This window comes from Lampetra planeri, chromosome 22 (genome assembly GCF_965212315.1).
Source record: "Lampetra planeri chromosome 22, kcLamPlan1.2.h2, whole genome shotgun sequence".
In the NCBI taxonomy this organism is placed as follows: domain Eukaryota; kingdom Metazoa; phylum Chordata; class Hyperoartia; order Petromyzontiformes; family Petromyzontidae; genus Lampetra; species Lampetra planeri.
In genome coordinates this window covers 1,417,843-1,434,052 of record NC_136128.1, presented here as the reverse complement: position 1 = coordinate 1,434,052, position 16,210 = coordinate 1,417,843, and the positions used below count along the sequence as shown (strand labels likewise).

Sequence of the window (16,210 nt, the reverse complement as noted above, 5' to 3'; positions counted from 1 at the left end):
CCACTCCGCTAGCCCCGTGCACCCCGCATGCTCTGCTAGTCACTCCGCTAGCCCCGTGCACTCCGCACGCTCCGCTAGCCCCGTGCACCCCGCACGCTCCGCTAGCCACTCCGCTAGCCTGTACACTCCGCACGATCCACTAGCCACTCCGCTAGCCCCGTGCACCCCGCATGCTCCGCTAGCCACTCCGCTAGCCCCGTGCGCCTGGCTGACGGTGTCCCAAGCCCCATCAGCCACGTGGCTGATGGCGCGGCGGCCACCCCACGTGGTCCCGCCTCTTCACTCCATCGACTGCCCTGATCTCTTCTGGGCTCCTTCCTATAACCTCTCTCCTACGTGACCCTGACTCCTCCCTCTCGGATCGTCACATCCGGCCTTCCCATTTACGCTCGCATTACAGTTGTAGCTGCACTGGCTGCTGCCCACCACCACGTAGCCCTGCAGCTCGCCACAACATGCTCTCAGCATGGCGGTCGGTCATCCAGGCACTATCCAGGGTGAACCCAGAATCAGAATATGTATTTATACTGGAGGAATCCGATGAGCTATAAAGCTCTTTGTTCACAGATGTACAGTAGGGGCAGGTCAGAACGTTAAAACAATAAACAGCACAAAAGCAGGATAGGAGTGCAAAGTATAGGAAAGGTAAACAAATCACTTAAAATATATATACACAAGTAAAACTAAACTATGTTTTTGATATTGGCAGGTAAGACTCAGAGCTGTTAGCTTCTTTTTCAGAAACGACCTGGCCACAAATGAAAGCTCAACAAAGTGGCTTATCATTTAAGCTTCCAAGATGTGATAAAAGCAGGTGCATTCGAGGTGATTTGGTTAAAGGCAAACTGAGTGTAATGCCAATGAAAAATGCACACGGTCAGGTATTGAACCCTTAGCAACACTTACCGACTGCACCACTGCTCTCGACATACGAAGGAATTGGGAGCACACGACATGACCCAAACATTGTCAAGTAGGAATTAATAATTCATAATAACTCCGACCCAAATGTGCACAAACATACCTGTGCATTCATTAATACATCAACACGTGCACACACGTGTGCATGTGCCCACACGCTGGCATTCACCATAGCAGCCGTGATAAATAATGGAGGTCAGGACCCGAGGAGTACCCTGCAGATTGGGTGACAGAGGACGAAAACCAATAAAAGTCGAGTCAAACTGACAGAATAACTGCTGCCTGCAGTCTCAGGAAGGAATTAATCATGGACCCGGCTCGGAAAGACGTAAACTTATCGGCACCATGCACGGCATTCGCTTCACGAGGCCGCGTCTCCACGGGGGCCACACCCCAAGGGGATGCCGTACCCCCATCCCCTTCCGTGCCCCGAACCCCTTCCACACCGCCAGGACGTGGAGGTGCCACGGCTGAGATTATATCACATTTCGATGGATCCTGCAGACACCGCTGCCGCGGTGGTGTAACGGGTGAGCACACTGGACCTGCAATCCAGAGGTCGCCGGTTCGATTCAATCTCCCGGGAACAGCGGGGCAAGTTTGGTGAATCCCCACCACCGCCTCTGTTCACCGAGCAATGTAACTGAGTCCACCCACAGTCGATGGACAACTGGCTAGTGTGGAAGAGCAGGTCACATGCCCTCTGGGGGGGGGGGGGGGGGGTGCCTGTAGAGTTCCCTCCAAGTGGGGTTAGCAAGCAAACGTGGGGTTGCACCTATTTCCATCTTACCTCTATAACTCCGCCTTTGCAGAGATCGTGATATATCAGGGATATCTCAAGTCCTATGTTGCGTATCGGCACATTCTCATGTGGCTCGGAGTGAAGGGGATCTGTGGATTTTATCTTTTGAGTTTGCGTGTCCCGCAAGCTGGAGACGGAGCACATTGTGGTATCTCCGTTACTCCGTACACCTCAGACTGCAATGCAGTGTTGGTTATATTCAAAATCTTCTTCTTCTTTCGTATGGCGGAAGTAGATGCAGAGCAACAACCAAAATTTCACATTCAAGTGGTCAAGCCAGATAATCGTGTCAGGAGCGGCAGAGAGTATCGCTGCGATGTCTCCTTCGTATTTGTGGATCGGACATTTCATCGGTATACGTTATATGGTCTGTTGAAGATGACCACAGTCGCACACTGGACAGTTTGAAATATTCCTTTTTTGTGCATCAGGTATCTGCATCTGCCATGGTTTGTGTGGAAGCGGTTTAGGGTGGACAATGAGCTTCGAGGAAGATCAAACCCAAGGATCTTCTGCGTTGGGTCTTTCACAAGGTGTTGGTTTAGTTCTTTTGAACTCCATTCGGCTCTCCAAGCTTCCTCGCATGGGTTCAAAAGGTCTTGGCGCGGCTTCAAGCATTGACAAGGGACGTTATTGAGGTCCTCATGAATTGGAAGGTGACCATTTTCCTCTATTCACAATTGCTGATAATTATTTAGCAATGCCTCAAATTAAACTCAACAACTCCTTGTCAAAGCCCCTTTGCACGCGGGAGAAAACCAGAGTACGTGGAGACAAAGCACACATGTGGGGGGGGGGGTTAAAGAAGTACTCGCACAGCCCGTGTGTCAGGATACTGCTGGGTTGAAGGCCTCCCCACACTGGAGATCAGGGGTCGGCAACCAAAATAACAAGAATAGGCAGGTAAAAAAAACAACCCAACATTTCAATGTTGCCGACCCCCGAGGGCCACGCGGAGATCGGCCGCCTCCTGCAGTCGCGGGGGCCACGCGCCCGCATCGCCGCGGTCATCATGGGGGTTGTTGATTGTGCAAGGGATGCGCAGGTATGGCAATTAAACGATTAACAACGTAGGCATGGCTTCAATGTCAAAAATATAAAGCCTCAATTTCATGTATTGTATTGTGAAGACCTGATATAATTAATACTTTACAGATCTTTTGTCATACCACTGCTGATTAAAGGCTTCCCCACACTGATCAGCCATTGAGATTGTTTGTACATACTTCAGCACGACGGTAAATGCGGTTCGTTGAAGGGAAAGGTCCTGGACTGGTTTAGGTATCATTCGCCACTGTGAGCCTTGGCCGGGAATCAAATTCAAGTCGCCGACTTCATACTACAGCGCCATACTCACTGCGCCAACACCAGACCACTCCAAATGCCTCTAAAAATTATTTTTTTGGAGAAAATCAGATCCGTTTTCGCAGAAAAGTAGATTTTTTTCCCCCGCCAGAATTAAGGCACGGAGGTCTTTGGCTAAGATGAGAGTCGAACCCTTAACTGCGTGGTCCGACACAGCCGTGATGGGTTTCACAGTTGCTTACTCTAGGCAGGGCCAGGTCTGCTTTAAACGTGAATTCCTGTTTGTGTTTTAGAAGTGAGCCTAATTAAGTGATCGGCCGCATGTCGGCTACCTTTTCAAGCCACACCTGTCGCTTTGCCCGCTTTCAAGCGTTAGTGGGTTTAGCAGTGACGGCGACCCCGTCGATTGATGCGAAGTGGAGGCCCTGGGGCAAGAGGCGGCGTGGCAGACAGGGCGGGCATGTAGGGCACGGTGGGCAGGGTGGGTACGGTGGGTACGATGGGAACAGCACGCACGGTGGGGCACGGTGGGCCGGGTGGGCATGTTGGGTACGATGGGGTATGGCGGGAACGGCCGGTGCGGAGGGCACGGTGGGCACAGTGGGCTAGGTGGGCACGGTGGGCACGGTGGGCACAATGGACAGGGTGGGCAAGGCGGCACGGCGGGCATCGACGCGCTGGCCGCTCGCAGCAATTGTTATTCGTGAGATTTTTTTCCGAGGAGGTGAAAGTGACACCTCATGAAGCATCGCTCCTGGTGATGGCAATGCCATAGGGTCATGCGGCATTGTGGTTAGGATGTGTGGTGTGATGTGGGCGAGTAGGCTGAAGAGGTCAGAGCATCGAACCGGCACCGCTGAGGACCTAGGTTCGAATCCAGGCAACCGCCTGTGATTAATCCGCGTACTCGAGTGGAGTGAGGTGATGGTCTCAGCCCGGTCACTAATGACTGCACAACAAACACCGTATTAAGTGTAGTTCTGCACTTAATTTGGATAAATTCCAGCTCTGATAATTAAAATATCGGTCTGTTATATGGCAAACATTACTCTCGTGTGCAGAGGGTGGGGAAGTGCTGCCCTCTATGTGGATCAGAGGTCACTTGAAGGGGCCTCAGAGGTAGCTCTGTGATATCCACTGCCGTGGGCCATTCAACAGCATGAAAGATTGCTCTGCTTCGTGAGAGAATAACCTGAAGTAGATAGCACAATTGATATTATACTACAAAAAGATGTGCAAACTCATCATATACTGGCTGCTTGTCTAACAAAGTTGGTTCATCACTGGCTGAGTAGCTGGTTGAGGGACCGCATATTTTCTGGTGGCTGGGAGACTATTTGAATGTATACCATCTCACTTATTGAGAATATGGAATATTTCTAAACACATCATCATATCAGCAGGTTGGTTTATCTGTGTGCATTATCTGCCTGGCCAAAGTCCAAGATGGCTTTTAATTATTCCTCCACACCCACCAATGAAAGCGCAATGATGGCACAATTGTGCCCGGGGTAATCAATGGGCGGTGTTCTGCAGCATTGGTGGTCTCCAGCAAGCAGTGGAAATTCCACATTAATATGGCCGAGACCAGGGCCTTTGTGCAGCAGTCACAGGTGACTTCTCACCATAACCACGGCTGATAGTTGTTGCTTATTCAATCAGTCAGGAGGGCCGATGGGCCGAGGCAGCCCTGGCCTGAAATGATCTTTGTGATTGGGGAGGCTACTGCTGTACCGACTCAGCAATATCCCAACCGTGCAAACTAAAGTCATTGGGGTATACTCTTTGGTTCTTTCGGTAAAGTCACGTAGGTATAAAATAAAATAAATAAAATCACGAAGTTTCGGGCGCAACACAAGCATCCGTCATCAGGTGAGACAATCACAGCAAGAAACAATTGCTCAAGTGGGCAAAAGGGCTGCTGTAACAAGAGGCCATATAGGTAAGAGGGGGGGGGGAGCCAGGGAGGAGAGACAGAGATGGGGGGGTGTGGGATAGGATCGAGTGGAGCGCTGCCTAGTGAAGAGCAGCTAGAAGGGATTAAAGGGCGAGCAGAGACAAAATGTCGGGGGGTGGGGAGGGGAAGAGAGCGTGGTGGATACTGAACTGGGCAGGGCCAATTGGTCCAATGACAAGTAGCAAGCAGCACCAATAGCCAGCAACAGTAAGGTAGTGCCTGAGCGGACGCTGGTAAGCAAGGTAGATTTGGTATTTGCGCGTTCTTATTGCACGTCAGGCCCCGTGGCTCAGCGGGAGAGTGAGTGGCTCACAATTGATAGATTGTGAGTTCAAATCCCGATTGGGGATTGACTGAGCCCATCATCCCTCTGGGGTTGATGAAATCAGTATTGCTTTGTGGGGAAGTAAACATTGTTTGTCCTATGGATATCTCGCCACGGTGGTAAGATCTTAACTACCCCACCTGGTATACAGGAAGTCATGGGTTCAATCCCGACCCTGACGCCTGCTGTATATTTTGTATGTTCTCCCTGTGGTCGTGTGGATTTATCTCCAGGTCCTCTGGTTTTTCCCTCCACATTCAGAGTCAACACGTGTTTAGGGATAAGCCACTTCATTGAGCTATCATTTGTGGCCAGGTTGCTTCTAAAAAAGAACTATATAGCTCAGTGGACCTTACTTGGTAAAATAAAACATAGTTTAATAGTTTTATTCATAGCTTGTCCCTTCCATAGGAATGTGGTATTTACACCACAGGAGGTGGGTACTGCCTCAATGCTCATTTGATGAGGAAATCACTCTGATATTTGGCTCGTCTGCCAGGTACAGACGAGTGATGCGATCTGGTTCTGATAAAATCATCAAATAAAAGATACACACAAGACACACAGGGATCGCAACAGGGAAATACAGACGGGTAGGGTCCTGCAAAGGTGCTCCAGGGAGCTCGAGAGAGTCCTTCTTGATGGCATTTTGGACTTCTCTTCCACACTGACCAGACATTTTGCAAGCGACCTGGCAATCAGATAACTGTGGTCTACTAATGTATAGTGGACATGTCCAAGAGGATGTCCAGCAAGGAGATGGAGCAATGAAATTGGCTTCATCACCTGAAATATGCAGGCGGTAAGTGGATTATTGTATCTCAGAACAGCTTGGACAGTCCTCTATCCAGCAGTGGATTGATTATGGCTGATAATGATTACCCAGTTGTTTTAATCTTGGTTAGTATAATAAGTGATGGTTGCTTGATTACAAGCCACCTGCTTTTCTGAGATCTGGTAATCGATGTATTTGGTTATTGGCTACCAATGAGTTATAAGGAAAGAAAAAAACCCTTTTAAATCACAGTCCGGCACCGTCCACTCTCATCATCAAGACGGGGTTGCAGGACAACGTTGCGTATCCGACCATCACTAAACCACCCTGAGCACTTTATCGGCCACACCCAAGGCAGTATTTGCGCAGGGTGCAACTGTCATTTTCTCGAGATGTTCCACATATTGGCCTATAACCCGTCACCGGGCAGTCGGATACGTGGCGTTGTACTGCATTCACCTTTCAGGTTGCAATTTTCTCCGATTAGCAAATCAAAGAGTGATTCACCGTCAGTGTATTCTACCTGATGAACTGACGATGAAAAAGATTCCTTGAATAACTGAATCTTCGCGCGTCTCAAGAGACCCCATCTGCGAATTATTTTCATTGAAGGCATTCCAGAGCTTCGGTGCTTGCCGTCACTGAATACCGCCGTGCAAAACAATGCACTATTGATGTTGGGTATCTCGAAGAGTATTCGGTCCCTAGGCTTCAAAATACAATTAGTCTGACATTCAGGAAATATTTCGCAAAGCGTAGACGAAGCAACCCCACACCAGAGTTAGGATGCCAACACCAATAAGGGAAGCTGAATGCCCCACCAGCCCAGAAGCTCCATTACAAGCGGCTTTGGCCAGCATTGGCAGCGCAGGCTCCAGGCGGTTCGTGCCAAGAGGGGGTAACTTATATACACGTGCATCGCGGAGTGGCTCACAAAGACATCCATCAGCAAGCTGTTCCAACAGCCCCATTGCAGGGTGTACTTAAGCAAAAGCAAAGGGGGCGAGAGTGTTTCGAGAAAGAAGAACTACATTCTAGGTGTGCCAGACGTTGCTCAAGTGTACAAGCACCAGTGCCTGTATAATGCGAGCGTAAACGGGGTTCGCTGCTGGGCTCTGGCCCAATCACATGGCCTGGGGTATTGGGGGGCAGAGCCCAGTATGGGGGGTGTGTGGGAGGGGCCGCCGTTCACCTCGGGTCCAATTGGAAGCGAGGTGAATGGAGGTGGAGCCAGCAGGGCAGTATGGGAAGGCTGGATCTGACGATCCGGAAGGGGAGGAGTCAGGGTCACGTGGTAAAGAGGATATAGGTGGGAGCCCGGAAGGGATCCGGGTCAGTTGTTGGAGTGAAGATGTGGGACCACGTTGGGTGGCTGCCGCGCCATCAGCCACGTGGCTGATGGGGCTTTGGCACACCGTCGGGCAGCGGTGTGCGGAGCGGGGAGGAGCGGAGCGACTGATGGGAAAGCGCGTGCGGGGCGCGCGCGAGAAGGGAGGAGCACGTGCGGGGCGCGTGCGAGAAGCAGCTGGTCCACTATCGGGACCAGCGGGGTGCGAGCAAGGAGCTAAATAAAGACTGACGGAGGAGCGCGCGCAGGGCGCGCGCGAGGAGACGCTGGTCTGCTGTCAGGACCAGCGGGGTGCGAGAAGGAGCGGAGGAGCTGACGAGGGAGCGCGTGCGGGGCGCGCTCGAGGAGACGCTGGTCCGTTGTCAGGACCAGCGGGGTGCGAGGAGGAAACTAAATAAAAGAGCAACGGAGACCAGCAGTGCCTGACGAAGTCTTTTATTACACCTGTAAGGTTGGGGTCAAAAGGCAACGTGATTTTCTGCTCGAGTGAGCGACGGAGGCGGTGTTCATCTCCCGCTAACAGCGTTGAGCCAGTGTAGGAAATTCCCCATTCTCATGGCGGAGGCGAGACTTATCTGGAGGACAAAATAATCAGACGACGTCTCCTTCCCTTGTCCATCGCGGGGGGGAGTTACGCGGTGTGAAAATCACCGCAATCGGCAAATTCGCGAACCGCAAACTCAAAAGGCGAAAAGGAAATATAGGGTTTGGTTCACTGTTCATTATAGGACTCCTCTTGTTTAATGTCACCTTATATAAACCCAAACACGAAACAGGAAGTATATTTTTACGTAAAATATGGTTAACATTTTGTGTAGTGTTAAATATAACTTGTATAGTATAGAGTGAAAAAAAATGTTGTGGACAGTACTGTACACGTATACGTAAAAGTAAACCTGAAAATAAAGATAAGGTTAATGACAAATGTACAGTAAATATTATGTAGATTAAAAAAGTACAATGTAAAAATACTTTTACTTACTGCGAGTGATCAAGATGGTGTGTGTATTCTTTCACGGCAGCCTTGTCGTAAGCAGAGTGCAGTTAAAGAGCACCTGTACTGCACGTGTATACGATGAGTACTGGATAGGTGGGAAACGTTTGAGTGCATTTCATACACAACCTACAGTATCTGCAGCATGGCCTTCTGGGAGTGCATCACCTCAGCAGAATTCTTTCAAGCCAAGAAAACCGTGGCCCGGTTTTACATAGCAGTCTCACCAGCAGAGTCACAGAACGACCACTGGTGACTTCCCAACAAAGCGGTACTTGTTTTATTAACTCCGGAGGGATACGATAGGCCGAGTCAAACCCCAACCAGAATTTTAAGTTGAAACCTTCTGTTGGCAAGCCACTCGCTCTCCCGCTGAGCCACATTGCTCATGTATGATCCTTAGGGATGTACGCAAATCCTCCGTTTATGAACCAAAACGTGATCATTATACTGAGGAGGCATGCAACCTAAAACGTAAAAACGTGGTAGCTTTCTCACGAACGGTACTCACAATTCGTGAAAACGAGACGCGAACGTGAGACAGGGAGCGATCATGGGCCGAAACGATACTGGTTACACTTCAGCATTGGCAAAGCGAGGACAAAGCAAAATAAAGAGAAAAACCGAGGCAAAAAAAACAAAACCACGTTCAGTGGGTGGGTTAATTTCGAGTCCCTTTATGCAGCAGATTCTAATACCAAATTCTGAAACCGTTGTCACGACCATAATAATGAAAGATCACATTCTGGACAAATAACTGAAACTTGTGGGCAAAGTAAAAGGGAAAGTACAGAAAACGATGACAGCAAAACATGAATTACAGGCCCAGTATTCTCCTATTACACAAACATGTTTCACTCGCAAAGAACAACCTGGCTCGTTTGCTATTACCTGGTGAGCTGTCGGAGCTGAGCTTCTGGTTGAATCTTGAAGGAGCCAAAGCTGTTAAAGGTCCCTGGCACCATGGCAACGCCACTCAGCATGGAGTAGGTTTTGTCCAAAAGCCCAAATGACTCCATCATGTTAAACCCTGCACACCGCACAGCCGATACAACCGCACTGTTACACTCTGCGCACTGCACCCAATATAACCGCACCGCTACACCCTGCGCGCTATCCCCTTGTGTGTCCTGTTGGCCTTCAAAGGTTCTTGCCAACAGGAGTTGCCTCGACAGCCTTCACGGCTGAGACGACAGGGGGATTTCTGCGTCGGGTCAGGTCTGAACGCGCTGCGAGCGCCACTCACCTGACACCGTGTGCCCGTTGAGGAACGCGAGCGGGCAGGCTGCGGGGAACACAAACAGAGCACACGTGAGCACACGAGGCACAAGGGAGCGCGTGTGTAGGAGTGTGGGTGCATGTGTATGAGTCTATACCTATGTAGTTTGTTGAACTTCTTTTGCACCATATGTAGCCAACCGTGCTAATCAGAGGTGTGGGGGAAGAACAACAAACTAAACACAAAAACTGTTTTAAAGAAATTAATTTTCAATATAGATTATTTAAACGTGCATAGATCGAGTGGCTTCCTAATATCGGACGGAAGAGCATTCCAGACGGCTGCAGAAGCGCGTTTGTGTGCCACATCGATAAATATATCTGATCTAGTTCTGGGCCACCACTAGGTCGACTCGGCCTCAAATGAGTACCCGGTACGGTGTGTAAACATTGCCACTCGGGAGACAAGGGCGACCGGGCGTGGTGCTGGCCACCCACTCCCGGTGTGCCGTGCCGGCTTTCATAGGTGCTACTCGCTGACAGCACTTGTGCCAAAAGTCTATGAGGATATGCGGGGATTATTGTTGTTTGACCATGTAGTGAGGGCTGTGTGGCTTGTGTGTTATGCTTGTGCAGCCATGTAGTGAGGACTGTGAGGCTTGTGTACTAGGTGTGTGCTATGCATGTGCTAAGTGTGCGCTATGCGTGTCCTAGGCGTGTGCTAGGCATGTTGCTAGGAGTGGCGTGCGCGTTGTCGTACTGGCCGAGGCCGTCTCGCAGATGAAGGCGATGAGTTCATCTTCGATCTTCTGGAAGGCGTTGAAGTCGTCCACGAAGAAGAGGTGCCGCTCTGTGGGCTGGCTCGCGATGGACACCAGCTCCGTGTAGTCAGCGTCCGCGATGCCGATCCCGAAGATGCTGACGCCTGGGATCGAGGGGGAGGGAGAGGCGTGCAGCCGGCTCAAGCGCGCAATGACTGCTGCTGTCGCCGTCTCTGACCGCCGCGGTGGGCGCTGGCTCCCTGGGGAACGTGGGCAATTATAAACTCCCAGTGAGATGGACAGAAGAGATGTGAACGAGAGCCAGCTATGTATTGAGGTGAGAGAAATGTGGACAAAAATATATTAAATATCAGTGAGGTGAGAGAAGAGAGCTGCAGACAAAATAGAGATGAGAGAGATTAATTGTGTTTTTTCGTTTATTGGTTTTTATGTTCATAAGGATCTGGATTATCGCGGATATTTGGTGCATCCCTCTTCATACATGAACTCCATGGGGGCCTAAGCTTTTCCCTTGTTGGCTCATTCCTCGCGCCACCGGTGCCCAATACCTTGTTGCGTCACGCTACATTGGTGCCATCGTGCGCCATACCACCATGCACTGTTAGAGGAACTCACGATGTCCGGCCCTTCTCTATTCCACGCTGTGCCCGCATAGGCCTCGCTTTCACAGCCCCACGCTAGGCCGTGCCGCGCGACTGCCCTGAGGCCGCGTGACCGTCATCGCGCCACTGCGCTAGATCAGCAACCTACTTGCTGTACAGCTATCTATTGGCTTCGTAGCATCTCTCTCGGATGGGGGGGGGGGGGCAGGGGGGTTCACAAGAATGCACTGCGCCTCCAGAGTATTGCATTCAGCGAACCACACGTGGTACAACTCAAAACCCCGCCGTGGCGCGTCGCGCTGCCCACCGCTGAGCTGTATTTCGCGAGCGATGATCGGCGTCTCGTCCTGGGAGCGGCCATCCGTGAGCACCACGAGCACCTTGGGCACGTTGCGCCGCATGCCACCCGTCTCCACAAACAGGTGGTCCCGGACGTGCGTCAGCGCGCGGCCTGTCGCGGCGGAAACAGAGAGGCGGCGTGGTGAGTCGGCACGACAGGGATCATGTAAATGTTATAAAACAGAGTAATTACGCATTTAGTATTTTCAGTTTGCCGGACGTCTCCCTCAACGGGAAGGGCTCTGCCCCCCTTTGAGTCCATCTTGGAGAGGTTTGCCCGTGGTTTGATGGCTAGAACATTTAGCAGGGTCACCCAGAGGCTGCCCGGAGGCCCATGGCAGAACATGACGTGGGGCCCCCTCATGCATTCATGAGAAAGTAACAACAGGGCCGTTGTGGGCAGTGCCGGACTATCTTAGTAGTAAAAGTAGCATATGCTACGGGCCCCGCACTTTCAAGGGCCCCGCGCTTAATGCTGTCAAGCTATCAATTCCGGTTCAGTGATTCTGCACTTGCTCGAATACTATAGTAATATACTGCCTTCAACTTTTATGAACGACTGGGTGTTTAAGGTTAGCGATTTGTCGTATTATTTGGCTGTATAGCAAATTAAAAAATACAATTACTTTACTATGCAAGTCAAACATTCGTGTTTTAATAGTTATGTTTTTTTATATGTAGGGCCCCTTTATCACATATGCTACAGGCCCCGCACTAGCTTAATCCGGCACGAGTTGTGGGGCCCTCTTTTGTGTGGGGCCCGGGGCAAGCTGTCCCTTTGGGATCCCCGCCCTACTGTGGTGCCGGTGTCGAACAGTGGGCAGCCGTGGAGGTGGCGAGGGGGAGGGGGCGGGGCGAGGGGGTAGAGCCGCACCGGTCTTGGTGTTGCCACCCTTGTAGCGCATGTTCTCGATGGTGTGCAGCAGACTCTCCTTGTCACGGTGCGAGTTCAGCAGGAACTCGGTGCGCGCGTCGTCGCTGAACTGGGCGATGGCCACCTGGCACGTGGTACGGGGTGGCGGACAGTAGGGTCAGAGGGCAAGGCGGGCGGGCGGACGTCAAGCAGGGCGTGCGGAGCGCCGCCGCTACCGGGCGGGGCTTTCGTGATTGCACTACGCGGCTCTCCGCCGTGTCGTTGCACTGTTGCGGCGTTATGCCGAGCGCTCTTCCGCACGGTGTCCGACGTCTTGCTCCACGTGCTGGGACTTCTTCGTTTCAGAAAAAGCACATTAGAGCTACACGGAAGATTTGTTTTTATTTCTACGAGGATGAAATATACCTCCAATGATCACGGTTGGCTACATATGTTGCGAAAAAAGTTGAACATACAGAGTCTGTTTGGGAAGGCGTTATTATTAATTGATAGATACATGTTAATTAAGACCAGTATCGCCATATTCCCTTCATGGCTACAGGTAACATCAAGTGGAGATGCTTTTAAACTGGTCCTGCGCCTCCAAAAGGTCGACTTAAAATTAATATTTGGTGTGGTATGTAAACAACAGCACTGGGCGTGACGCTGTCCACACCACCCCATTGCGTGCCGTACCGGGCCATAACATGGGCCCCACTGGTCTGTTCAGGGCTACATGTGGATGCATGGTGTTCGTCGCCAGGTAGTTAGTCCGTGTGCGTACGCCCACCTGTGCCCCGTCAGGTCCGATCTTGTCCAGTGCGCCCGCCGTGCCGTACAGGAAGCGGATCACCTTGTGAAAGTTGTCATCGCCGATGCTCCAGGAGCCGTCCACCAGGAACACGATGTCTGCCTTCGCAGCCTTGCACACTGCGCGCACGCAGCAGCAGCAGCGGTGCACGGTACCCATTCACATCATACACCCCCAGCTGGCCCACGGCTGCAGATGCTTACTCTTGCCGTGGGTGGCAACAGCCAAGTAGAAGGCGACATACGGTCACGGTACAGCACTGCGATCGCTCGCTAACGCTACTGCTAGCGGGGGGTCTCCACTTAGAAGTCCCCCTTTGAAAATGTGATATTGGCCTACTCTTCCACGCTGGCCAAACGTCTTGAAAGAAGTGGAAGTACCCACACTTTACCCCACCACATATGACCTGCTAATAGACTAACTGCTGGGCCCACATGCTCGCCGTTACCGGTTGAAAGCATCCCTTTAGGAAGGAGTGGGGGGTTAAAATACTTTGTACCAGCCACACAGCGAGATCGGCAACCTACTTGCTGTATAGCTATATTACATTTTTTTATTTAACAAGGGAAGGCTCACTGAGCTACAGTATGTAGCTCTTTTTGAGATGCGACCTGGCCACCGAAGTGGCTTCTCATCACGTGAAAATGTATAGCAGCCAAATAATAAACTAAACGCATTATTAGAAATTTGTAGGGAAAAACCAGAGGACCTGGAGAAAAATCCACGCGACCATGGAAACTCCAAATATACAGCAGCGTCAGGGTCGAGATAAATCCACGACCTCCTGTATACCAGGCGAGGTAAGTTAACATCTCACCACCATGGTTCCCGTGGTTGGGACAGGCATCTTTGTAGGATGGGGTGGGGGGGGCAGGTGGGTTCACAATAATCCACTGCATTCACTTCCTAAAGAAGCTCCCGGCACATGGAGCAAACCACCCGCGGTACAACTCCAACCGCCGTCGTCGTGGAGGGAGTGGTCATAACCCGCCTCCCTTGTTCAACCTCAAGGGGAGGGGCGGTGAAGAGGCAGCGGGCAGCCGTGCGGGCGTGGGCACGAACCGTCGCGGGCAGGAGGGATCGTGGGCGGCGGCGTGGTGGTCGTCGTGGTCGGAGTCGTGGTTGGGACGGGCACTGCAAAAGCCACGCGCGTGCAGGTGTACACGGTGAGGACGGACGAACGACCACCCGGGCGAGCCCTGGCCGTCACACAGCGACCGGCCGCCGGCGTCCCGCGAGTGTCGGGTGTCATCACGCATTACCGTGATGTTTGTGAACGACATACGCACGGCAAAGTTAACTGCCCGAGCATTGATGGACATGCCCGCAGACAGTTCCCGAAGATGTTTGGCGGGTCGATAAAATGTCAAGGTGCAGCCCTGTAATTGGCCTACTCTTTCACACTGGCGAACACGTCTTGGAAGAGGTGGGAATACCCACACTTTATTCCACCACATGCGGCCTGCCGATTGGCTATCTGTGGTGACTCTATTGATGCTGCTGCGTGGACAGAGGTGGGGGGATTTGTTTCAGCTGTTGCGCCGGGAGGCCGAACCGGTGATCTCCGGATCACACGTAGCCATTACATCACGGCAGCATCCTAGCAGGTGCTTACATAATACGCAATTATACCTATTAGAAACTCAGCACATTTAAAATATATATGGGCAGATGTGTTTTTTGTGCAAACACATCAGAATAAAGATTGCTTAAAATTATAAAATAGTACCGCTTCTAAAACCTTTACATGTATTTCATAAGTACAGTAAATATTAAGACTTCAGCTACATTACAAATGATGTTTGTCATTCGTGTTCGCCAAGTACGATCCGTCTGTCATCACTACCCCTGACCCGTCTCCGGTGGGGATTACACCGCAGAGCTTTCACGTGCGAGAGCGGTTTGCCACACAGTACCTGGGACTGCGTGCCAGCATTTCAACGACCCTGCGCTAATGCAGCGCGGAGGGCACGAGCCGACCGCACCATGTGGGGTTGTGACGGGACGCGTGAACGCTGCGCATCCCCGAACCCTCTCTCGCGCACTCTCTCGATCATTAGCAGACCGTGAGTCTATGTCCAGGTCAGTCAGCCAGGAAATGGCTTCAATTGATGTGCGGTGGAGATTCGGCTTCAATGCCTCCGTTGAATGTTTCAGAGTTTACAGTGGTTCACTGCAGTGTGGTCTCACATAGAGACCCAAAGACTCACACAGAACTCGCATCGAGTTCACAATGGCGTTCACTGTGTGGTCACAATAGTCTTGTCGGTTTTAATGCAGTCGCATGCGACCAAGGTTAATTCGAATCCCTAGTCATGTGTCCGCTCAGTGTCCTTAAGATGTGAGGAATCGATTTTACGTGGACCGGTGTTGCGGACGTAGAGATTCAATCCTGAAGGTTCGTTAGCGGGATTGACAATGATCACGTTGCTCGTTCCGATGCTGGGGATCACCCGAAGCTGTCGCCATAGACCTGTGCCTGGCACCTCGTGTGCGTGTCCCGTGCTGTGTGTTTCAGTTTGGAGTGAAACAACACTTCTCCCCACGTGGTCCAATCCATCATCAGGATTCAGGGTGAGTGACTTGACTCACGAATCAATAGCTCCTGAACACTTTGGTGAACACAGCATTATTGAGGAGCTGGAGGGGTGTTATGAGCTCTTCACAACGTATATGACAACCCAAAAATACCGGTTCTTACACGCGCATATCGTGAGCTCGGAGAATTCGTGTCAATCGATAAATCAGTGGATCGTTACACCCCTAAAGTCCGCTCTCTGTGCCGGGTATAGCTGGGCTGCACATGCGACTCCGCTGTGCTACGTGTCACTCTGGCGTGCTGCGCGTGTAACTCCGCTGTGCGGCATCAGAGCCGGGTGTGGCTGTGCCGTACTGGTGCGCTCTGTGGCGCTGGTGGCGGGCCCCTCGGCCTGTCCCACGAGCGCGGTGATGCTGACGCGGTAGGGGGAGTCGGCCTGCAGCTCCGGGATGCAGTGCTCGATCTGGCTGCCCGGGAAGACCGCTTCACGCTTGGGACCTCCTGGTCAGTATCAACAACAGTGGGGATACACACGCATTACACACACACACAGCAGAGGTACACACACATTACACACACATTACACACACACACACAGCAGGGATACACACACATTACACACACACACAGCAGAGGTAC

General features: G+C 51.5%; 1 protein-coding gene across 1 annotated transcript in view; it reads right to left on the bottom strand.

Moving 5' to 3' along the window:
* Nucleotides 1-16,210, bottom strand: part of LOC144725103 (collagen alpha-1(XII) chain-like) — a 319,564-nt gene that overhangs the window by 107,941 nt on the left and 195,413 nt on the right. Inside the window, 8 exon segments of the mRNA XM_078604576.1 lie at nt 9,319-9,457; nt 9,674-9,712; nt 10,406-10,570; nt 11,337-11,480; nt 12,243-12,366; nt 13,012-13,151; nt 14,095-14,166; nt 15,926-16,072. Of these exon segments, the coding sequence (XP_078460702.1) occupies nt 9,319-9,457; nt 9,674-9,712; nt 10,406-10,570; nt 11,337-11,480; nt 12,243-12,366; nt 13,012-13,151; nt 14,095-14,166; nt 15,926-16,072 (970 nt within the window).